Raw genomic sequence first — 25,401 nt, forward strand, 5'->3', positions numbered from 1 at the left:
CAGAGGGCAGAGGAAAAGGGGTTGACAGCATGTCACAGCTGGTTAAAAGCAAACCCAGAGCAGAGAGAGGAGAGAGGGCTTGTTTGCCGGGCTAAATGCTGTAAATAACATCAGAGAGTGCAGCTAAATGGAAATCAATGCAATTACCCTATTAGCATGGGCTTGAATTCACCCTGGCTTTTGCCAAATCTCTCTGTCTCTCTCTCTCCGTTTATTCATCTCCTGTACATTTACTGCTCCATATATCATGGTATACTGTACATTTGTGGACACGTTGACCATAACAATTTGAGAAACAGCACTTAAAAACTTAGCAGCGTGTCTATATTAGGATCATTCAAGTGGACATGCTGGTTTGTTCGTACTAACACCACTGCAGGCATTTTGTTTAGATTTGCATAACCCCCTTAATCACCCCTATTTGAATACCTCACAATTGCAGGGGGAGATTATGCTGTTAAGTGGTAAGTCATAATTAGATAAATAACTGGTTTGGCTTTCATCATCCCTGTGCCATCTGTTTGAGGGTGCACAAGTTTACAGGGGTGGGTGAGAGGAGAGCGGGGTGGGTGTATGGAAGAGGGTGGGGATAATGAGGAAAAGATTCCAGCTTTTAGTAGGTTATGTTGCATTTAAAAAGTGATACACAAGTCGCAAAAGAATTTGTAATTAGACATAGCACTCGCAGTCTTCTTTCATTCAAATGGGTCAAACTCCTTTACATAATTCCTATGTTTGAATCCATACAAACTAAAAACAAGGGGTATCACAGCTTACTTTCAAACCGAGTGTCACCTCAAAGCTTGGAGTAAAGTATTCTGAGCTAAAGGCTGATTCATCTATATCAATGTTTTGTGTTTTTTGTCTTTTGTATGGCAACCTACGGCGCTATAGTACCAGTGATTGTTGTGCTGTCTGTTAGAACGCATTTGCATAAATTTACAAGACGCTTGTTTGTGTTTGTATATGTAAAAACGGCTCAGACACAATTCTTCACCATGCACCTCTTCTATCTTCCTATTTATTAATTATTATTTCCTCTCGCTATTTCTTCCGAAACACACGAGCACATCTGCTGCTGCCTGACATGCATGCATGTCTCCATCTGTACTGATCCCCAGCGCTTTCCTTTCCACACTTTCTCTTTGGATGCTCCGTTTAATTTCCTTCCCGCCCTCCCTCTGTACCCCCTCCCCCTCTACTATTCCCTTCTGCTGTAAATATCACAGTAAAATGATAATGCCTTTAACCTGGTACTTTGCCTTCATCCCTCTCTTTTGGTTTCTTTGTCTCTTTATCAGAAAATAAATATTGTTGTACCTCTGTCTGCTGCTGAATCTAAAGGAACAGGCAGAGAGGTTTCATATCTACAATAACAGCGAGGTGGGAACAATTTGATCTAATTAGCAGCTGAGGTATTACCCATAAACATTCAGCTCTTATTAACTTCTGCTGCATTTAGAGCGGGACCTGCATCCCGCTTAACAAGAAATGGAGGTGTACTAAGTGTAGAAATACATATTCACACAATTGTATGAACATTTTTGAACGTCATAAATTGTTTTGCTCGTCTGTGTTTGTGTGGGTGTGTGCGTAGGGGTTTAGGGTGTCTGTCTCACAACATTCAGAATGACAGCTGACAATTAGCTTATGCCAGTGTGGTTAATCGAGGAGTGTACATTGTTAATTATACACAGCAGAGGGGTGGGAAGGTGGAATCTATTTGAATAATTGGAAGAATGATATAACAGCAGGCTTTTAAATTCCTTTGCCCTTTTGCATGTTTAATGAAAGGTGTCTGTGAATGTGTATGTCCACCCAGACCCGGGGGCTTGTCTAACATCCATAAAGATAAACCACACAAGAGCACACGGGTTAGTGCACATGTAGAAAGTCACACACATTTACAACCCCCTCCCACACATGCAGACGCATCATCCGTCTCTCTTCTTCATACACACACACACACACACACACAGCGCAAAAGAGAGGCTTGAGAAACGGAGGGTATGTCTGAGTGGTGCGCTCGTGCCTGGTTTTCCAGATCAATGATGTGTGGCTGGGTGATCGATGTGAGGGCTTAGCGGAGTGGAGAGAGCTAATGGGCAGGTCAGTGGCTTAGACACATCCTGGCTCCCCCTGCCTATTACCACTTCGTCTGTTAATAGGCCTCACCACACTCCCCTGTTGCTCTCACACACACATACAGACACCCACAGAGAAGGGGAGTGAGGAGGGAACACAGCAGAGCATGCTCGCTCCACACACCACCTCCCTACTTCCTGTTTGAATCGACGTCTCTTCAACATATAGAAATGTATTCCTTAGTTTTTCATTTTTTTCCCCTGTCTTCTCTGTGTGCTAAGAGTGAGCCTGTGGAACTGCATACATGCACACTGCCTGCATGTATGTATGATAAGGGGCAGAGCAGATAAGCAGCATATTTACAGCCACGTAAAGCAAATGTAAAAGAGACTGCTGTGCATCCCTCCCCTAATCTCATTAAAGTCTTCTCCAGCATGCACAGGGTTAAAGACGGCCTTTCCCTTGCATTTATAATTGACCAAAGTATATGCATGAGTGGAAATACTTTACGAGACTGGGGTCTGGTTTAGGCAAGGTCAGCAAAAAACAGCTGTATGTTGCTGGCATATTAGAAATCAGTTGTGCTTTTTAGTTGTATCTAAAGCACTATTCAGTCACATGCTGGCTTCATATTGGACTACTTCTATGCCAGTATTACTTGTGGTTTCACTCAGATGTACCCCAGTAGTGATGGAGAGCGCCATATACAGAGATTTGCCTCACCCTCAAGACAGGACAGTACATAAAGTGACGTATAATGCATGAGGTCACAGTTTTCTTACCGCAACATGGCAGTTTATTGCTATTCTCAGCATTTCATTTGGTTGTTTATTTTTCCATGTTTTTGCAGCACTGATTCCAAGACTTTTATTTGATCAACTGTACATAGCAACAGCCTACATCAGCATGTTATAACATGCAAGCAGTTTAGATTTGTGCTGTTTGAAAGTTGGTCTGAAAGCCTTTTTTTATTTATTTATTTAGAGAAGAGGAAGAAGAAGAAATGTCTAATACTGTGCTTTTTAAAAATTTTTTTTACAATATTATATACTGTTTGGAGTAAAACTTCAATTTTATCTTGTATTATTGTACAACACATGGTATATCTACATATAAATAAAGGTAAAATGGCTGAAATCTCTACTCCCTTAATTGATTTGCCTAAAAACATAATTGCCGAATAATTTGCAAATTGTTGAAATGCTGTTACAGAGCAACCAGTTATTCAGTTAATGAAGAAAATACTTACTTGGTAATCTAATCATTAATTGCAGCTATCTACTTTCTTTCTGTTTTTCTGGTGATGCAGTACTGACAGCAGGTCAGTAACTGAAGAAAATAATGTGGGACATGTTGTATTTCTCCCTCTTTTTTTATCTGTCATTCCATCCATCACTCTCTCTTTCTTGTCTAACATGTCACTGACTGAAGACCCCTTCTGTCCTCAGTGTGGCATCTGATCTGCATGTTAATTACATCTCTCGCCTTAATTTAATATCTGGCTTGGAAGAATGTGGAACACACACCCCAGAGGTACAGCATATGCCCTCCAGCTCTCGCTCTCTCACACACAGGCACAAATGTACATATGTCTGTACATGCACAGACATATGCAAAGCCTGATGATTTTTTTTTCTCCTGAATCCTTTGTGCTTGCTGAGATCGCTGCTTTGCTAAGGTTTTGTGTGGGTGATGGAGGTAGGAGGCAAAGCCTAGTATAGTCTGGATATTAAGCTCAGTGTTAAAAAAAGGGACCCAGGCACAATGTCCACAGGGGTGGCTGAAGTCTTTTCCAACCCGTCCACTCTGACTGTGTCTCCCTATGGTGAAGTCTAAAAGAGCTGCCACTTGTCGTCAGCTTGATGGAGGTGAAGTAGGAGGTGGGGGGGGAATCTGTGGCGTTTGTCGTTTGGTAGAACTGAGGGAGTTCAAAAAGGAGGTGAAGATTTATTTTTTTTAAGATGCCGAAGGGAAGGAAAGCGTGCATGCATTTGTAGTGGTAGGCAGCTCTTTGACCAGACGCCACTCTCCACCATACATATGCATACAGGCAGGCACTTTACGATGTAGACCAGAAGTGAATTGAGAGTTCACAAGGTGTGTGACTCCATCATAGCTCTAATAATTACAGCAAATATTATTACAACCTTACCGGCATACTCACACATGTTCACACACACACACACAGACATACACACACTCGATCCCTTTCTCAGCCATGCAACAAGGCTGTGTCTCTTGTGGCTGATAGATTGTAATGAATGAACAGCAGTCAGATCCTTCAAAAGCCTCTCAAAAGCTTAAGCCCCTTTATTAAATTAAGCTAACGATGCCTAAGGCCAGGTCTGCTGCTGAGAGAGCAAGTGAGAGAGGGAGGCGGAGAGAGCAAGAGAGAGAAAGCAAAATGGGGAGCCAGAGAGAGGAGAAACAGGAGAAGTAATGCATAGGAGAGTAAAGGCTGTAGAGAAAATGAAGAAGTGGAGGAGGAGGAGGCGATGTTAGGAGCGAGTATGTGAACTGGCAAGTAGTCAAATCAATGAGGGATGGTAGGAATGGGGGATGTTTAGTATCAAAGGAGGAAGGTGCAGGAGGTTAAGAAGAAAGGCTGGTGAAAGAGGAAAGGAGGAGGAGAACAGAAATGCCCTGCAGACTCCCATAGTTACACGGCAGTACACCTACAGCTGAGAGAGATGTAGCAATTAAGAAAAGGCAAATGTGTGTTCGTTGAAAAGTATTCGTGTACACCCGACACTGTGGATGAAAACATAAATGTTTAACCACTTGGTGGAGGTTTTACATGGCGCAGGCGTTTTGAAGTTGTTTTCACACTCTTTTGGACACAAGTTAATTACACTGTGTGGTAAATACTGCAGCTTTGTATTAATATGCAGTGGGTCGGAAAGAGGCACAAAAAAAGCTACATTTCCAACTCGTGTATATGTAAAATCACATAGTTTCCTAAACTGCGCATCAAAATGAGGCTCTGCATGCTTCTAATACGTTGGCCTGTGACTAAAGGAATTAAGAAACGTTTTTTTTTTTTCTCAAATGTATTAGATTATCCTTTTTTTTCTCTCACTGATTAATGCAGTCACACTGATGCTTGTTATAGAACAAAACATATTTATGAATATTTCAAATACTGTGATGCCAGAGATTATCTTCTAATAATGACTCATTCATTTTCAACAATGACTAATCACAATAAATTACTAAAGTCTAATAGCTAATATGTGATTAGTGATTGAAAAAAAGACCATAAAAAATACTAACTGACTGAACATTTTGAGTCAGCAAATAGATTTTAATGCCCAAATGTCTATTTGACGAATTAAACAGAAAAGGAGATCCTTATAGTGTCTGCAGAGCTGAGCTGAACAGACAGGAGGTACATCAAAGGCTGAAGTCTCCGTGCGGCATTGTTGTCTACCTGCTCTCTCACTCTCTCTTACAGGTCAAGTAGAGGCGAATGATACACTATCACATGGATGAAAGACGTGACATGTGGTGCACAAATGCGCTCACTCATAGAGGAGGGTTATGCTGCCTGACAGAGCACGCCATGCGTGTTGGGTAGTGCTTTTTTTCTGCTGTGCTTTACCGTTTAATAGTACGCACAAATGAGCTATACGGAATTAAGCTTACATTTGATCCAGTGCATCCCTAAATTAGCAGTGTACACCACAAAGTACAAAAGGCCCTCAGACCTCTCCCCTCCCCAGCCATCACCTGCTTAATCCTCAGTTTCATCCTTGGCATCACGAGAACACCCTGTCTTTACTGTTTACAAGTTTGGCTTTGATTTTACAGCCTGTGCAGTCGCTGGTATCTAATCCACAGTAAAACCATTGATAAGCCAGACGGGGGTAAAGGCTTTTTTTTTTTTTTTAGCAAAGGCTTCTGTGTGCTTTTTGTGGTCGGCTGTCCCCTTGTGGACATTTGCTGGAATTACTTTCATTTTTAAATTACCTACTTTGAAGATTCAAGATTCAAAGTGTTTATTGTCATGTGTCACAAGAGAAAAGGCATTTCTCTGTGCAATGAAATTCTTTCTTTGCGGTCCACCCACAGATGCCGATTAATATATACAATAGAAATGGAATATATAAATACAAATAAATAAATGAAGACAGAAAATGAGACAAAATATGGAGATTTGAAACAGAGATGTGTGCAAAAGAGTACTGTACCCTGTGTTGTCACGCTGTAGTGGTAATTAGCAAAACAAAAGAGCAATGATATCTGTTTTTATTGGATTATGTGATTAAATTAAGTGATCTATTTTGTATCAGTGTATTTCGTAAGATACTATTCAAGGTACTAATACTAAGATTAGATATTAGTATACATACGCATGCGTACATACGAAACAGAAATTTAAATCACAGGATAACTTAGTGCGAATTTAATTTTAACTGATCAGGAAGTAGTCTAACCCTCCTGGTGAAGCCTTTAACGTGCATTCTCGTCCCTCTGGGATGACTATGCGAGGTCAGCCCTGTTGACTGGGGGCGTGACGGGGAGGGAGCAGGTGCTTCTACCCCCCGCCCCCCTCCGCCTTGCCAGTCTTTCTGTGTGCCTGTGGTCCGGCCCCCGCCGGGGCGGAAGCTCCACCTCTCGGCTCCCGGCAGCCGGCCGCCTCTCTCCTCCTCTCTCCGGCGCTCTGCTCTGCTGTGCTCCGTCGCTGTGGCCTCGCTAGGCGTCGGAGCTTCCTGCGTGACAACAAAAGTGCACGGTCTCTGTTCTCGACGGAGGATGGATCAACGCTTTCACCGCTAACGGAAGGAGATTTTTTTAAACCTTTTTTAAACCAATTTATAAACACTGGAATAGCCCATACTTGTTTGCGGTGAGTGATTTTTTTTTGTGAATCTGTTTTCAAACCTGGAGGTTGTTTGTGTATACGAGCGAACATACGGCGAGGGTTTGTTGAGGAAGTCGTTACTATATCGAGGAAACGGGTGCTAGTTATTTCATTTTATTTTTCGAAGGTCGGTGCCGAGCCCTTATGTATGTATGTATGTGTGTGTGTGTGTGTGTGTGTGTGTGTGTGTAGCCCTCGCTGGTGTGCGCGCGCGTGCTTTTGTGTGTGCGTGCTAATGTGTGAAAAAGAGACAAGAGAGAGTGAGTGCAACAGAAAGAGAAAGAAAATGAGCCGCTCCGGTGCGCTCACGCGGCCATCTAGCCCTTAATATCGCTCAGTATTTATATATCGTTACTCACTTGTTATTAAGGACTTTAATATAATCGTGTTTTAAAATGCAGATTACCCGAAGGTCTAAAGAAAAGCGGCCGACCCCCCACCCCCTCAAATGAACTTCTTGTAACGTTGTTACCGGTTCACTGTTGTTATTAGCCCATTAAAGCATAGCTCGGGGTTTCTGCGTTAAGCCATTTACGCTCACTTTAGACCCTTTTGACACTGACTCTTTAGCCTGTTTAAAACTGTATTGATGGATTTACTTTGTTGTTAATCCGCAGTCTTCAGTTCGTTTGGCTCCTTCGCAGTTGTCTTTTCTGTGTTGCTTCTCGGGGCATTTCCTCTAAATGTGACTGCTAACGCATCTTGACCATTTGGTGCTGTCGGGTTGGAGGATCTCTCCCTGTACGTGTTTGTACGCGTGCGCGTGGCAGGTGGACCGTCTTGAACCACATCCCACGCGCTCCTTCACTTTCTTTCTTTCTTTCTTTCTTTCTTCTGTGGGGAACACACTGAAACAGACGCACACACCGCTCGTTAGTCTCGTCACACAACCTGGGTTTAAAACACGGCCAGCAAACACAGCGGTGAAGCAACAGGCTTTACTGCACGCACCGTGCGGCGGGTTGAGTTTATCTGTAGCCAGAAGGAGCCTTGTTGTGTGTTTTAGCTGCTGCTGATAAGCTTTGCCATAACTGCAAGAGCAGGGAATCTGACCTCCTGCTTTCTTTTTAACAGCTGCTGACTGGTGGTGGAGATAGGTCATTCATTGCTACATGGCTATCCCTCTGTCATGACTTTGTTCTGACATTTTTGGCATAACTCCGAGGTGTTTAATCCATTACTTATTGTAACTGACATGGGAAACAGTCCGGCTTCTCAGAATAGAGCCAGAAATGGCTTACAGTAGGGTAAAGGGCAAAAAAATACAGTGTAGGACAATTAAAAGTAAATGAGGGGGGGGGGGCACATCAGTTGGCACTAGAATAGAACAGGAAATGGTGTCATCCCAGGTATTTTGGTTATCACAGACACTATTAGTTTCACTCCTATCAAAAGAAATCATGTAAATGTATCTTACGGTTGTCATTCACTGTGTATTTAGTCAAGATATTGATCCAGATTAAGCCATATGCTAGATATGTGGTTGCAGGCCAGGTACTTTTAGGAGTTCTCCTCAAGTGCGGTTAACGTGAGCCTACAACTGCCATCTTTTACCTCTGATGATAGCCGGTGTCACCACTTCACTAATTTGTGTTTCATACAGGAAATCCTCCGCATGAACACATGCTCAACCTGCCATTTAACCAGTCCAAATTAGACTGCTTTCACAGATTCAGCTCTCACTCCCTCTGATGTTATGCCTTTCAGCACAATATGTCTTTTAATTAACTGTTCGTAATCACCAAATGTTTATTAGATGTAAAAAATTGAGGATACAGACAGATTATTAAGTTTTAATTCAATTCAAAAACAGTAACTTTGGCTACATTTAAATTTACATTTAAACTTAAATGGAATAATGTTGGAACCAGTGACACAAACTGCTACTTTCATTTCCTGATGGGTATTATCAGACACATAAATGAAGCCAAAACCATCTAGCTAGGCCATTTTATTTTTATTTCACGGGTACTCCTTTCCCATCGTGCCATATTTGCTTTGCGACAACTCCAGTATATGTTTTCATGCTAACATGTTCATTCGGATAGAGATTTTTTTTCATTTTAAAATGAAACTCATTCATGTGGATGTAGATTGAGAGCAGAATGGATGATGTCCTGTGTTTTCTCCATCTTATAAAACCTGTCATTCAGCTGGAGAAGCAGTTTCTAATCTTGCTTTTAATTTATTTAGGGATCTCTGTTATTACAATGGGACTGCAAATTGTGTGCTCTTAAAATAAAGCCTGAAGTAGTGATGTCACAGAATTGTTAGGGGTTTTATTTTCATGTCTGTTTTTCCCCACTACAGCACATTAATATATATATAAACAGAACAGTGATCATGTCACAAGGCTGCTGGGTTAGGATCAGTCATTGCTAATAGAGAGGGCAGGGTTAGGGTTATCTAAATTTAACCAGGTTGTAATTAATAATCCAACATTATTGATAAAAACTACATAGACATGCAGGACACAGATGCACAGTTTTGGTATTTTAGTATTCATGTATAATTTGCTGACTGCACTTCTGAAAACTGGAAAAGCATTTTCAGCTCCTTTTTGCGTAACAAACTAGATGGAGGTGGGGCGGTGCAGTTTGCTTGGTTCATACTTAAGGTGGATAAAAACCTGGCTGCTGCATGAATGTACCTGTTGTTTTTACCACAACTATGCAATTGTGATGGCTCTTTTGTTTGGTGGACTTAAGATAATAACTTTGCACCTATGAAACACTCTGCTGGTTGTGATAGTAGTTGAGTTTTCTGCATTAATAGCATGCAGTTTTTGCCTGTCTGCCTGATCTCGTCTACAGTCTTTTTTTTTTTTTTTTTTTTTTTTGATCATCAGCCATCAAGGAGTATTAAATCACCTACTTATGTTTAACTGTAATGCAACTTCTCTATGTGATGCAATTTGTTTCCTCATCAGGAAAACCTCTACTGTGCCTGGCCTAGTTTAAGCGAACAAGCACCTGCTGATAATGATTATTTTCTGCTTGTTTTAAATGAAGCATTACCTTTCGGAGTGATTAACAGAAACCTTTTGATTGCCCAGTAATGTTTTGAGACACTAAAAAGTGTTCTTTGTTTGTCTACCACAGTTTGTGAAAATTAAGTCTTAGCAAGATATTATATATACTAAGAGGAACAAATATAGTGTTGTTGGCAGAAGTGAGTTAGCTGACTTTGGTTGGATTTATCCTCTCTTGTCACAGACTTACATGTCTCTGATGGTTCAGCACATGATAAGAGTAGGAGATTACTTATGCAAATCTTGCTCTGAGGAACAGAATTTTTTTCAGTTGTAATCTGCCATTTAAAAGTTCTTGAAGCTTTATGCTGCGAGAGCACTTATACGAGGTTGGCATGTTTTCAGGTGTCGTTGTGCTGTTTGTCATGCTGTGGTAGCCTGCAGTGCTGTGAGTGTCTGGGGGCTAGACAGCAGCTGTGTTGAGCAGAGTGTTGGTGACAGTTTGTCTGTGGCAACAGCACCTGGCTCTGTTTAGAGAGTGATTAGGAGAGTCCCAAGCAGCTTCCTGTACTGTTTACACAAGGAGCCTGGAGTTAAAGGTGACCCACTTTGCATTTTCTTATCAACAGCCCACATTGATAGCTTTGAATAGCACAGACTGTAGAAAGGCCTTTGCATGGGTTTACATAGTTCTCTATTACAGAGAATGGGATGTGTTTTACTGGGTGAGGCTTGGCTTTTACTAGCATCACAACAATGTCCTTAGGTGGTATGAAATTGTGGGTGCATTTACCGCTCTCTTTGTGTGACAGGGCTGGATTCGTCTGTGGTCCGGCTCTGTGATGGAAGAGAATACAAGTGTAGGGACGTTTAGGAAATTGAGGGCTTTTTTCTGTTTTGTCTACATACCCTCTGCCATGTTTCCTTTCCTTCTCTGTCTTTCCCTCTCTGTGTTTTTGCCCTTCTGTATCCCTAGCTAGAACTCTCATGGGGCATGTCTTAGATTTTGTAGGTTTAACCTTGGATTTCATGGCTTTTCCCTTTGGGACGAATTGAGTTTGTGTGTTTGATTGTCTTTCTAAGAATCTCCTATTGAGTGTTTAAAAAAACCGTAGTAAATGTAAGCTGTAAATGTGATGACCAGTGAAGACAGCTGAACAAACAGGTCATAAAGTATTTATCTGAAGAGAAGACAGATGGGACGTTGGGTGAAGGACCAAGCAGACAGTTCCACAGGTAGAAAGAAGTAGTAAAGTATTGAGCCAGAGAGCCAACAGCTTCCTGTGTCTGATGTCCTCCTTTTTTTTTCTCAGGCCTGCAACATTTTCCTCCTCATTTCCAGTAATAAAGCCACTTATTACTTTACGTGTGTGTGTTTGTTTACTCTGTGTATGAGAGCAAGCTAAACCTGCTCTGTAGAATGTGTAGAGATGCATTTCTTGTCACCCAGCACTGCTGTTAAACATTGCTTAGTTTTATCAGTATGATATGTGTGTGTTGGTTAGTGCATGCTTTTAAAAACATTAAGGCTTTGTCATACAGCCTGGCACACTCACATGCCTTGTGACACACCACATTATTTTGAGGCTAGATGGTTAATTTTACATAAAAACGAAGGACTTCAGTAACAGTAGCATAATTCTCCAGTAATAGATCAGGAAGGCTGTACGAAGTGTCAAAGCTACCCGATATAAGTGCATTTAAATATGTAAAGTTGTTACACTGATGGCAAGTAGACGTGAATATGAGAGTTTTAATGAGAGTCTTGGCCTCAATTTGTAGACTCAAGTCCTTGTAATGAGGGTTACTTGCATAGGATCGCTTCACATTGCTGAAAAAATATTCCAAGTAGATCTGAGATTTCAGAGGTAAAAACTAGTAGGACGTATATTGTACCTGTGTTTACATGATCAGAATAATTTGTTAAACGTGGAAATTAGTGTCGGGGCATTGTTGTCTCGTATCGTACATTCATCTGTAAGTGTGGATTTTTATCACTCTCACACAAGTTAACCTTTTACCATTTTTCACCTAAAAGATGTTCACCTCAAGTTAAACTATAGTTTGTGTTTGGCCTTTTTTCAGCTTTATTTGAGAGGCACAGTGAAGAAAGGACAGGAAAGCGGGGGCAGAGATAGAAGGGGGAAGACATGTGGTAAAGGGTCAGACTAGAACCCGGGCCTGCCACTCTCAGCCGTTCGGCCTGTGGTTGTCTGCGCACGCACTGAGCTAAACCAGCACCTGAAACTATAGTTTGTGTTTAAAAGATGGCCACAATGTTACACATTGGGTTGGGAAGTCCCATTTTGAAGCCTCAACTTGAACACTTCATTTATTTATTTGTTTGTTTTCAAAGCTGGGTGTAATGAGTGAGTAGATCTCAGAAAAAGAGGACACAGCATGCTCATACAATGGCCATTTATCAACCTCTGTGTAGCCATATCCTAAATCAGGAGTAGGCAACCTTTCTGATGATGAGTGCCATCTAAAATTTCCTCAGAAGTCAGTCTGCCATATGATTGTATTAGCAATAAATTTAATAACGCTCTATATTAACAGTTGCATACTATATAGAACCACTTTATAGAATTATATTTGTTTGCAGATGTTGGCAGCGAATAGCTATCAGCTATTTTCAACAAAAAAAATAAAAAGACACTTTTTATCCATAACAAGAACTCCATAATAGCAAATGAACTGTACAACAGAAAGTGCAAATGCTATTTATGGTCTCCTCACAACAATGATAAGAAAAATAAACTGAGCCAATATGGCATGTTTGTTAATACACTCTGATCTCTGGTCTCCCACTCAGAGACACAGGTCTCTGAGCGTCCAGCATTCAGATGGCCTGAGGATACTCATGTGAGAGAAAGTCTGCTCACACAGATATGTAGAACCAAATACTGTCAATTAGGCCTCTGCATTGTTTTGAAGACAGTTAAACTTGTCAGGTAGTGATGTCCAGCAGGTGAAAATGCAAGCTCCATGAACACGCACAGCTATGGATTCCAGCTGCTTCGATGTTGCATTAACTGGCATTAACTCAGCCAGTTAATGCGAGACAAGTCTAGCTGCTCATTAAAACTTTCTGGTTTGAACAGAAAATAAAACATTGGTCCATACACCTGAAAGTCCCAAAAACACATTGTGAATTCTGTCTCGAATCTACGGATGTATCCGTGTATTTCTTCCTTCCCTTATAACTTCGCTTCAACTCATTCATGTCACCTAAAAGGTAAACCTGTTTCTCCATCACCTGTTCAGCTCTGATGATTCAGTAAGGACATCTCCTGGTTTCATCTTCATGTTTCCCTCTCACCTGATAACCAAACCGACATCATGACCAGCAGCTTTAACAGCTGTGGCTCCAGCAAACATCAGCTGATACTGGAAATTAATATTAAGTAAATTCTAACAACAGCTGATCAAGCTTAAACATGCTGCTGTTGTTTAACACGACATCTGGCGGTTTCCTCTTTCTAGTGCAAAGTGGGCGATAAACAAACAAGAGAGAAAAGCCGATCAGCTGATCATTGATCAGTTTCATGATTGAAGTAGCAACAGGAGAGGGAGGGGGAGAGAATGAGAGAAGAAGAGGCAGCTGTGCAGCGTAACGACAGAATAAATCCAGCTTTGTGTGTTTGTTTTTTTTTTTCATTCTAGCTGAAGTACGGGACAAACTGTGTTCCTTATCAGCTCAATACGAAACGCGTAATATTTTCTCTGAATGCGGGACGATTCGTCTTTTTACGGGATGGTTGGCAACTCTACTAACTAACCTTATGAATAAAATAAAGTTCACTATCAGTAAAATCATAGCACCCACCCAGGTGTATAAACTCCATCATGCTGGCTAGTACACAGTACGAGTTATTGTAACTGACTGTAAAAAGTCAGCACAACAAAAATAAACTCCATCTAAACTTGGTTTATATCTGACCCAGATAGACTGCAGGTCATAACTTCTTACCTGAATTTCAATTCACCTGACACTCGGACCGGCGGCCGCCTCGGGTCCCTGCTCCTCCTGCCTTCCCTTTCCCTCATCCACCTGCTGGCCTCCACCACTTGCTAATGTCACTGAATCTGTGGAAGCTCCGCCATAACCACCACCAAACAACTGAGTTATTTTTTACGCACCGGCCAGCATCTGGCCAATCGACCACATTTCATTATTTATACCGTTACTAAAAATAAAAAATCATCGGCCCATAAAAACGGAAAATCACCATCGGCCCACTGAGCAAATGCCCGCCCGGTATGCCCGATAGCCAGTCCAGCTATGGTCGTGCAGTTAACCCTTCGCGTGCCAGCCGTGGCACGCGTGCCTAGGGTTGCCGACCCCTGTCCTAAACCTTCTCTGCCTTCTATATTTTTCTGTATGGGACCATAACTCACACAGTGAACATTGTGCTGTTTTAATTAAGATTTGGAAGTAGAAATTGGAACTATAAACTCATTAGGAAAGTCTTTAACTAGGTCATAAATCAATCTAGAAGTATGGACTTTCTATACAGTCTGTATTGTCTGTTTGCAACCAAAGGAGTATTTCTTGTGCTGGGCATTAAACGAATGCAGGTTTAAAGCATTTCTCCAGTGGCTTCACTTTATTGACTTAATCTTTTATACATATTCTCTGACCGTACCATATTTTACTTCTCGTAACTGGAAACACTTTTATTCACTTTGGCTTGATTGGAGCTTAAATCGTTGTTTCCCCCAGTTTAGTGTCACATTTTTCAGGGTTTCTTTTTCGAACATGAGGACTGTGCGGGCAGTTTTTATAGATGCAAGGTGAGTCACACTGCTCTCCATTGTGGTCGAGTCCCATGTTTCGAGAGCCATTCCCTGAACTGCATTGGAGACATACTGCTTTGGTAGCCATCGTGATTTCATTTAGACAACAGGGCGCAGTGTTCATCTGTGGAGTAATTTCCAGCCACTTTGTCACAGTCTCAACTTTGTATTCTGAAGCTTCAGTTTGGATTTGATTGCCTGAGGCGTACGATTAAAAAAAACATTTTCATTCACACAAGCCGCTCTTGCTACATTGAGCAGACCAAACCACCTCTTTAGATTATATGCGTATGTTTGTGTAGCTCGTGTTTGCTGCTGTCGTTGTCATACCCCAGAGCCTGATAAGCACGGGCCAAATAAACACAACACAGGCAACGTGAGAGCAGTAGATAAGCGAATCATACACACACTCAATACTGACCATACTTGACTATTGCCCTCACCAAGTAGAGCCTCTTTCATTAACCCTTTTTTTTTTTTTTTTTGGTGTGTGTACCTCAGCACAATTCTGTCCATCTTGTGCTTTCTCCAGTCACACTAAAAACAGCTTTGTGCTAAGGGCTACTCTTCAACAAAGCCCTTTTCTTCTGCTATCACATCATCATCTCATCTTGCCTCTATCCGTGTCTGCTTCCACCTCTCTTCAACATGACTCTTTGCCTCTCTTGTTCAGGGACGTGCAGAGAGGTTTAAAGGGGCGGGTGCTCAAAGTTAAAAAGGGGCACATTGAACCATGCTGAATAACAACAACACACATTCATCAAGAATCTAATATGGGAAGGGCAGGGCTGTGTTGATCTGAGACTGTAGACATTAAAAAGTCCACAGGAGAGATGGTAGCTGATTAAACAAGTGTCATGAGATAATAACAAAATGCAAAGATTGGTGACAGCGCTTGGAACCATAAGGCAACGAAAAACTGTGACATAAACTCGGCTCTGCCTGTGAATCACTCTTTGCTTCTCTTCTTCCTTCCTTCCCATCATTTCATATATCACTCTCCACTTGCTGTCTATCTGAGAACAAGGCACAACTTGCTATTGCAATAAACTATAATCTAATTATCCACACCTAACAACTCTTGCACTTAATCTATAATAAAATGATGACAGAAAAATGTTATAGCACTGCCTTTAGTAGCCTCATACGCTCCTACTGTTTCCTCCTCATGTCCTTACCAGCCATGTCTGCACAATGTTATATCATGAGTAATAATTTAAAAAAATCTATATACATAAAACACACACATGCACGCACAGTGACATTTTAGACCTTCTTCAGAATACTGTATATACTATGGGCATCCTTACATTATTATTTATTACTAGAGCTACAATAATAAAGCAATGAGGAGGGGGAAGTAATAAATATGAAATAATGTATTTATGATGATTCCATTTGTTTCACTATCCACTCTGTGCAGGGCAAAGCTTATTACATTTTTAAACTGTAGAGATACAATCTTTTGTCTTATTTAAAATATAAATCTAATATAATCTGCTTCTTAATGTATGTTCTTTAAAATACAGCGTGTGTTTTTTAATATATTATAATTATTATTATGTGGACATGCATATTAGATTGTTTTTTAGTGAAATATAATCCCTCCAGAAAGGCAGGAAATGCCCAGAAACTTACTTTAAAACTAAATATGTTCCCTAAAACGGTGACAGAGCTACAGACCCATGACAGCCTTACACAGGTAGCCAGCAGCTGTGACCAGCACTACTTGTGCAGTTAATAAAAGGACAGGTAATGTTTGTCGCGCTGTTGCACACACAGCACGCTCGTTTGTTTCAGTTCGTCAGTTGCAACAAGACAGCTTACCAACGTGTACGTAATAAGCTAATACTCCTGTGTGCTACACACTACAGTGTGCGCTGTACACCTACTTACTGGGTTTGTCGCATCAGTCTGTGTCTCTGAGTTAACTTGTGTTTCTCCTACAGCTCCGGACCGCAAAAAATGCGCGTGCTCTTTGTGAGCTCGTTCCCGGCTCGTAACCAGCGCGTTCTGCCGTCGAGGGCGATCATTGGTTAAATGTGATCATGTGACTGATGCAAGCCAGATCCTTTTATTTAGCAAAACTATGATTAATAGTTAAATATTATTGTTGATGGGCACAGACAGGACTCCGCACGTACACACATAAAAAAAATAATAAATAAATAAAAAAAATTTAAAAGTTGCCTCAACAAAAGGGCACTTTGGGCACTCATCAGGAAAGGGGCGGGTGCTCAAGCCCCTCTAGCCCCCCCCCCCTCTGCACGTCCCTGCTCTTGTTTCCTCCATTTCTGTCTTTTCCTCTGTTTCTGCGATATCTGCCATATCAGCTGACTGTCATATTGTATGTGTCTGTTTGTTAGCATGCCTCATTGTGTATGAGTACAAGGTCAGATATGTGCCTGAAGAAGTGAAGCAATTTTGCGGCCAAGTGTTTTAATAAGCTCATGGACAGAGCTGCATGCCTGTGTTGGTGGAGGCCACAGTTGCCTTGTTAAACGTGCTCTCACAGAGAATCTAGTTGCCAGCTAGGCTTGTTTTAGCTGGCTGATATTTGCATAACTAAAAGCGTATGCATTTTGGGAACTGTTCTTTCTGTATTTTTGTTTATATCTCGGTTTCACATCTTCCATACGCGTTGTCTCTTATCTCAGTATCACATCAACCTTGTGCATTTCTCGTTGCATTGCAACCGATTGACATAATTTCTAATAATTAGTAATTTAGTGAGCGGATAACATAAACACACAGGGGGGGTACATCGCTGCATGGTTTTCCCAGTCTATTCAATCTCATGGATGTATGCATTATGGCAATCAACTGTTTTGTCGTTCTTTTAGGATGGCAAGTGAATCTCTTAAATGTTGAGTAAGCCATTGAGAAAGATCACGCCGATGTACTCAACACCTGCACAAGCACGCTGCACACTTCATTGCCTCTTAATACATTCTGCACCACAAAATCTGTGGATCGTTGCAAGCCAATCCAGTTTTTTGTTACATTTGCACAGTACCATGGCAAGTACAGGCACCTGTGTTGTATGTACACACAGAACACAAACGGATGTTTACATTTAACAGAAAGTTTAATATACTTGAATGGTTTAATTCTATGACTAATAATGATTTCTTCTCATGCACACTATAAAAAAAATCATAAAAAATGTAAACAATAAAATATAATGCAATTTATAAAGATTTATAAAGGCCAAAGGTAAAAGTTTGATCATTTAAAAAAAATTAAAGAAAAAAGATAAGAAAGGATAAAGAAACTAATTTGAGAAACTGGAACCTGACAAAGTATTGCATGACTAAATTGAGTGATCTGTTGTCAAAATATCTGTCGTCAGCTGTTTTTCTTTTGGTTGAATAACCAAGTAACAACTGACTAAATGTTTGTAAGGTTGTGTAACTGTTCTAGCTTTAATCTTACAGATCCTTAGATTTCCCCTGTGCTAACTAGATAAGTCATGAACATTTGCACTTTTGAACCACTTCTTATTCTTTTTGCATTCTTTGTGGATCTAATCTTAAATCACACAGTTCGCTGGTCTAGCTAATAAACAAGCAATGCTCAAATTCATTGTAATATTACTGAGAAATTTTTATTTGAAGTTTTAAGCACTGCAAGAGCCATTGTGATTAATCTGGACTGACCCTCGAACGTTGTGAAATATTAAAATCACTTTTTAAATGAATGACTGTTCTGCAAATGGTGTACTTGTCAAGTACTTGAGAGTATCAAGGACACCACAAGTCTCAGCTCTGTGGCAAAGCCTTGTTTTTGTGGCTACTCACAAAGATTTGGCCATGGTGACAGTGGTTTGCCTTCTTCGTGCTCGCCTAGAGAAGAGAGGTTCACTCGTCAAACCGTGCAGCATCCACACATTTGGACACGCACACGCATGCACGACCGGGAACACACACCAATTAAACCAATTACAAGATTACAACAGGCTAACTCTCAGCAACAGCTATGGAAAGTCAAGTGGGTGCTGTGTGCATGTCTGTCGCTGTGTGTGTCTTCTTGTGTGTGTGCGGCGGTGCCGCTTGGGAGTCAGGGCCCATGCAGAGCACTTGCAGTGCTAATTAGGCAACCACAACCCAGAAGAGTACATCACAGAGAGAATAGAAAAGGGAGAGCGGATGAAGTGAGGAGTGTATGTAGGGAATCCAGCAAAAAAAACCAAAACTGTGCTCATCTCCTGAGGAGGCTTGTGGAGGGAGATAAAGAGAGGAGGAGGGAGCAAGCTGAATGATGATAACAACCAAAATATGTTACATGCAATGATGTCCCCAAGCACTGAGAGTATCACAGTTCAGAACAATACAATTTATTCAGCTTTGTGGGATATATAGGTTGTCTGCTTATTTGTCAGCATTGTGTGTGTCATCTGTGCCTGTGTACGTATCAGTTTATGTGGCTAAAAGTACGCTAAAGAAACACAGGTGCAGAAAAGACGATAAGCTCCATGGTAGATTTTTGTCTTTTGGTTTTTGAGTTCATGTGTGGGAGATCTGTAACGTTTGTAATGTCGCCCTCCCTTTTTCGGAGCCAATCTGTCACCCTTTTTCAGTCTCTGTAACAGGTGAGGTTGATTAAAAGAGGGAGTTGGCAGGACATGGTAATATCTGAGCTAACAGCCTCCATGCTTTCTGACGAACAGCTGGGCTGGGGCTGAAGCAGGCCCTCTCATCAGGGGAGCAGCAAGGCTGTGTCCCCCTCAGCAAGAGGCTGCAGAGGGCACAGCCATACAGACAGCAGCTTGACTCCTGGGGCATCGACCACAAAGAGCCAGAAACACAGACAGGAGGCTCTTGTGCGTGTTTGTGTGGCTGAATGTGTATCTCTGCATGTGTGTGTTCACACTCTCTAAGCAGCATTGTGAAGCGTAACCAGACTGTTCTGTCATACGCCCACGCTGGTATCTCCGAGAACACAACTACACACTCCCAAGATGACATGCGCTCACGCGCGCACACACCACCACAACCCCAGCCACCCCTACCACAGCCGCTATGTAATTAACAGACAGAGGAAATGGCACTGTTGGGGTGGGTAAGTCGGATGCAGGGAGGAGGAGAGGAGAGAAAATCATCTCAGCTCGTGCCTGCCCCGAGGACACACTGTTTCTCTGTGGCTGTGTGTGTGTTGGAGAATTGAAGAGAAGAAGGTGAAGAGAGGGAGAGAGATGCCGGCTGGTCTTTTGAAATCTCTGTGTTTTTGTTGCTGGCTGCTGGAAGGCAGGTTGGGGGTGGGGTGAAAACAGTGAGTGTACGAGAGGAAGAGAAGTAGGAGGTGAGGGATGAATAATAAGGTGTTCACACACATGCACGTTCACGTACACAGCCGTATCATTTAAAGCCTCACAACGTAGAAGACAGAAAGACTGCTCTCTTTGCTTGTTGCACAGTGGTGTCTGCGTGCTTGTGTGTTTAGGTGTGTGTGTGTGTGTAGGACAATGTGAGCAAGCCAGGTCAGAGAGAGATGTACTCTGTTCTCTGCTGTAGCTCCATAATGGAGGCCTGCTGTATAATGACAGCTCAGACGCAGGCAATGCTGTCTCCCTCTCTTTCGGCTTCTTGACTGATCTCTCGCTCAGCCCCCCACCCTCTCCCCACCCCCCTCCTCCTACACCACCACTGTGATTTTTTTCTTCCTCTGTCTTGGTCTTCCTTTTCTTCTTCCATTTTTCTCCAGTGGAACTGTCGCCTTTGATTCAGCTTCTCTGCAGCCACAGTGCTTCTGTTTCAGGATTTCTCTGATATTAGGTTTTTGTCTTTGGTATGGAGTGAAAGAGATGGCACTCGTAGGTGTGTGTGTGTGTGTGTGTGTGTGTGTGTGTGTGTGTGTCTTTGGAAACACACGTACACGTCCGCTGTATCGTGCCTGAGGGTAGACTATGACATCTCATCTAAGAAGTCAAACAAACTTGGAACTACCAGAGCAGGTTTATCCTGCTGTGCTCCTGGATAGTCTGCGTATGTGTGAATGTGTGTTCACGAGTGAGGATGAAACATACATCTGTTTGCACTGTTAATATCCAGACTCATATCTGTGAGCATTTACGACCACCTTTGATATTATGTCCTTGGTCAAGTGGTTTTTCTTTGTTTTGGAATAGCTGCCTGTGCACCTTAAAGATCATCTTTTTTTTGGTCAACCTTAGCTGTTTATGGATACATGAGTACCATTTATAAACAGTATATCACTCAAAGTTTAGATTTAGTTAGCCGCAGAGTTATGTTTCCTGTTGCTATGCAGTCTTTTTTTGGCCGGCTTTAGGCACATGATAACTTTGCAGTGGTAGCAGATATTATGCTCATATTACATCCTGTTTAGCTAGGTTGGTTTAACCTTAATTGCAGCTTACTTAACTGCTGTTTTGTGAACCCTCGTTTGTCTCTGTTGTCTCTTTAATCTGAAGTTTCTTTCATGTTAAACTTCTTACATAGCTTCCTGTCATCTATTTCATCCTCCTGTCAGCACATCTTGTGCTACCTTGAGCTTCTGTCAACCAGTCACGATGACATGTACTCATCAAATTGACTCTAAATCCTTCCTCTGTCAGTGTCTGAGCTGCTAAGGCTAAAGGTTTGGTCACATGTGCACTGCAGCCCTGAACCTTTGTGGTAATAACCCAGAAGAGTTACATATGTTACACCATTTTCCAAATAATTTGGGTCAAGTATTAAATGGACTTAATTCTTCCAGCTTCCTACTACAGAATCAGTCGGATGTCTGAATAAGTAAGTAACTGTTTGGAGAACTCGCAGTGAGTGAGTGGGCACGCTGTGTCCTGTCTCCTTGTCTCTACCCAGGCGCCACCTCTTATCTAAACCTATATATTTCCACTAGTGATGCAGACTATTTCCTGTTGTCTGTTTGTGAAAGAGGCCATCTTTGGACAAAGTCGAAACTTGATTTTCTCGACTTTGTCTGAAGTTTAGGTGTGACAGTCTAGCTGATATATGCTTTCCCTCTGGGAATTGCCATCAGTTTTTAGCTCTGCTGAGCAACTCTGATTAGAGCCCATAATGTAAGAAAAAAATAATTTTCCTCTTACTTTTGGGCGAGACGCTTAGCTGATGACATGCTTGAGGCATGTCTGCAAAAACTGAACTAAACGCACGTCACTTGAAGTTCAAGCATTCCATTAACATCTTGTTCAATGTTCCTTATTCAAATATTTAATACTGGCCTGTTGATAAAAAAAACAAATATCAAATGTCCTTTGCTAATCAGGGAACGAACTGTGCTAGAATTCATTTAGCCTTGAAGTAGTGGGAGTAAATGGTTGTGTTGTATTGACAAATATAGCTCTGATACTACATTGTAGTACATCAAAGAACAGATTATGAGAAACCAGCGTTCATGCTGTAGACGAAAATAAGAACTGGAATGTTGAAGTGGAACACAACAGCAGACCACACAGCTATATTACATTAGAGCTACAGAAGTATTCAAAGCTGAGCACAGCAAGGCTTTTAGAAACTGTGCTTCAGTTGCCTGCCCGACCACATGCATTGAGCCAACTGGTTTATTGTAATGACATTTTTATTGCTCATTTTAAGCGAGACACTGACCGGTTTGGCTCTGTTCCTAAACAGAGCCACAATATTGTGGCACGACTGAAGTGTGCTTTACCATGCCTCTAGAAAAGAGGCATCTGCTGCCTGAGTGAAGTAAAGCATGGAAACGCACTAGTTGTCATGTGTCAGTTGGCAGTACAGTTTCAGTCCGTGCTGTATTGGACTTGGCCAAGACAGGTTGGTGACTGGATCAAATAGATGGGCCAGCAGCACGACACTGCTAGTTTTAACAAGCTGATAGGCAAATCCCTTCCTGGTTAAAGATTAACCACTCGCTAGAGCTGCCACTGCATTATCTCTCCACTGGCCAGGGCATACAGTAGCCAAGAGGATTTACGTTCCCTGTGTGTGTGCGCGTGTGTGCGAGCGTGCGCATGAAAGCCTAATCTGCATTCCAACCAGCAAAAGGGTGGAACTGTGTGTGTCAGTGTGTTTGTTTGACTATGGGAGTTAGTGATCTGCTTCTCTCCCAGCTGGGTGTTAAAACAGTGCGTTTACTGTATGCCATTTAGCAGTCAATCTGTTCTGTGGGTGCGTAGAATCATGTTTGTATGTAGCCTGTTGTAGTCTACATTCTTTTTCAGGGCTTTGTATTTGTTTTCCCTTAGGGCGTAACAGAAAGGGTTAATTGCATCAGTAAGCTTGGTGTGTAATAGACTCCTTTAACCCTTGGGTTGTCAGAAAAAATGCTCAGCGTTTGCTCCAGTGTCAATAGATCTAATTTATTCATATCTCTGTAAATGTTGCGTTAACATCCTTAACCTTGGTTTGTCCTTCTCTTAATCCACAACGATATCATTAAATTGTATCCGTTTTCTTTTGTGTATTACTGGATTAAAGGACTGTGACATACGCTGTTTTACTGACAGAGGATTCCCCTGATTGACTGTTAGACGATGCCATCTGCTGGTTGTTTGAAGAATGAAAGGCCTGACGCTGCACACCCTGAGCAAGTGTGTTGTAACTGAGTGATGTTAAGAAATGACAGCAGGCCCACTTATCTGGAAATTCAAGAGACATTACTCATGCTTTCCTTAGATCGTAGTCTTCTTCTTCACTTAGTCTGAAAATAGAGCCTACACGGCTTGTGCATGGCTTGTGTTTTCTCAGTTTAGAAAGAAATATAATCACACTGTCACTGATGACATGATTTGTAATCATTAGTACGTTAAAGTAATAGGTGTTTATCTGTTTTGTTGTTGGAAGCTAACTGGGAAAATGCCACTGTTTGTTTTCCATTTCTGGGTATTTACTTTACTGGATGAGAGATGGTGGTGACAGGAAATGAGGGCAGACTGATAGGGGGATAGATTGTGTGTGTGTATGCAACAAAGCAAGACTTAAACCATGAGAAAAGGATTCCTTATGAGTTATGTTACTCGTGACTGCTGGTAGATTACTCAGAACATAGAAGCATAAGCACACACACACACACCACCAATCTTTGATAGGATGTGTTGTTCAGAACCAGCTGGTTGATCTTCGTGGTTTTAGACAAAAAATGGAAGAGAAGGCCGGAAACAGCAATGACTGTGGTGGTCCTGTGTTCACAAGGGACAAACTTCTCTCGAGGAACAGAGAGGATTTCTGGGAGGTGGCATTTGGCGAAATGCTGGCCACTATGTTGTTTTAACCTAAAAATTGTATCTCTCGCTCACTTGCTCCTTTGCTGTTCTGAGAAAAGTAGCGAGTGGCGGAAGGAGGAAATGACTAAAACAAGTCATTCACACCCCTGCTATGACAGCAGGACAGAGAGGGGAAGTCAAACCCACACTTTTACCCTTTTCCTGAGTCCTCCACCCCAACCACTATTACACATTAGGCTCCCCCACCCTGATAACAGCTCTTTTTAATTGTGGCATACTGTGTGTTTACTCAAAGGAACCCCTGTGTGTGTGTGTGTGTGTGTGTGTGTGTGTGTGTGTGTGTGTGTGTGTGTGTGTGTGTGTGTGTGTGTGTGTGTGTGTGTGTGTTTGGTATGACATCCTTATTTGTGTGAAATGTTACAAATGTTACTGTAAAAAGGAGAAGAATGATTTTCTTTTTGTATTTGCTTTGAAATAGCCTTAGTTTCACTTTAATTTGAGAATTTTCAGTTGTGGAAATGTGTGAATAAAGCAAATTGAACTGAGTTGAATTGAGGCTAATAATTTACAAAAGAGTTTCTGTGTTGTGCTGTAGGGCTTGACACAGGCCAGGGCATGTTCTTTCTTTCTTTCTCCTAACTTCTTTGTATTTGTCTTAAGAAAAAAAAAGGGAGCCTCGCATATTTCACCTACCTGCTCCCCCTCCATTCATGCATATGCATACACGACCCCACACGCACACGCTTCATGACGCTTGCCAGCAATGAGGTCAGATGTGATGACCGGCTGAGCACCCTTCCCTGTTTCTCCTCCTCCTCCGTCTCCTCCTTCCCTCCCCTCCCCCTCCTCCAATTCGCCTTTGCAGGGCATGCATGCCTGTGTCTGTTATCTACAAATGGCTGAGGAATTATAGGTTGAGAAGGGTGGAGGAGGAGGAGTGAGGGAGACTGTGGGGAGGGGGTGGGGGTGAGGTCATGTGACATCGCAGCAGCTGCTAGCCTAAGAATTTCTGTTTTCTCAGTTAGAGAGAGAGAACGAGCGAGAGCACGGAGGGGAGAGAGAGGCGGCGTGCGTAGTGTGTTGCTTTGTTAGATAAGCTCTACACGGTCTTTGTGAGACAGGAAGGCAGCCGGGCAGGCAGGGAGAGAGTGGACGGGCAGGACGAGAGAGATAGGCAAGGAGTGAGTGAGAGAGAAGGGAGCAGTAAGATGGTGTGTGTCCTGGCGCTCGTTACCGGTGCGCACTGGGCTGGGCTCAATGAGAAGATGCAGGCATGGGAGATGCAGGCGGCTCCACTCCTTTGTGCAGTAAGAAGCTTCGATCACACTTTTTTTTTTATCTGTGAGGGGGGTTCTTGAACCGCTGCGAGAACTCCGGATGTGCGCCTCTGCGTGTATTTGTCAGGCTGCGTGCTTGTTCGTCTCTTCTTTCACTGCTACTCACATTTGTTTCTGTTTGTGCTGTGGTTTATATGTGTGGATGATACAGTCAACCATAAGC

At 42.1% G+C, this 25,401-nt stretch overlaps 1 protein-coding gene across 4 annotated transcripts in view; it reads left to right on the forward strand.

Moving 5' to 3' along the window:
• gse1b (Gse1 coiled-coil protein b) overlaps nucleotides 1-25,401 on the forward strand; it is a 167,125-nt gene that overhangs the window by 115,633 nt on the left and 26,091 nt on the right. The window contains exon 1 of one of the 4 annotated variants that reach the window (XM_023153371.3): nucleotides 6,716-6,934. The exons of 2 other annotated variants lie outside the window; for them this stretch is intronic. Coding sequence is in view for 1 of the 2 variants with exons in the window: in XM_004539396.6 (XP_004539453.2) it covers nucleotides 25,175-25,208 (34 nt within the window). In the remaining variant the exon portion in view is untranslated. Of the gene's footprint in view, nucleotides 1-6,715; nucleotides 6,935-24,916; nucleotides 25,209-25,401 lie in introns of those variants that run through there. One more of the 4 variants, XM_004539396.6, reaches the window with a different exon arrangement.

This window comes from Maylandia zebra, linkage group LG1, assembly GCF_041146795.1.
Source record: "Maylandia zebra isolate NMK-2024a linkage group LG1, Mzebra_GT3a, whole genome shotgun sequence".
In the NCBI taxonomy this organism is placed as follows: domain Eukaryota; kingdom Metazoa; phylum Chordata; class Actinopteri; order Cichliformes; family Cichlidae; genus Maylandia; species Maylandia zebra.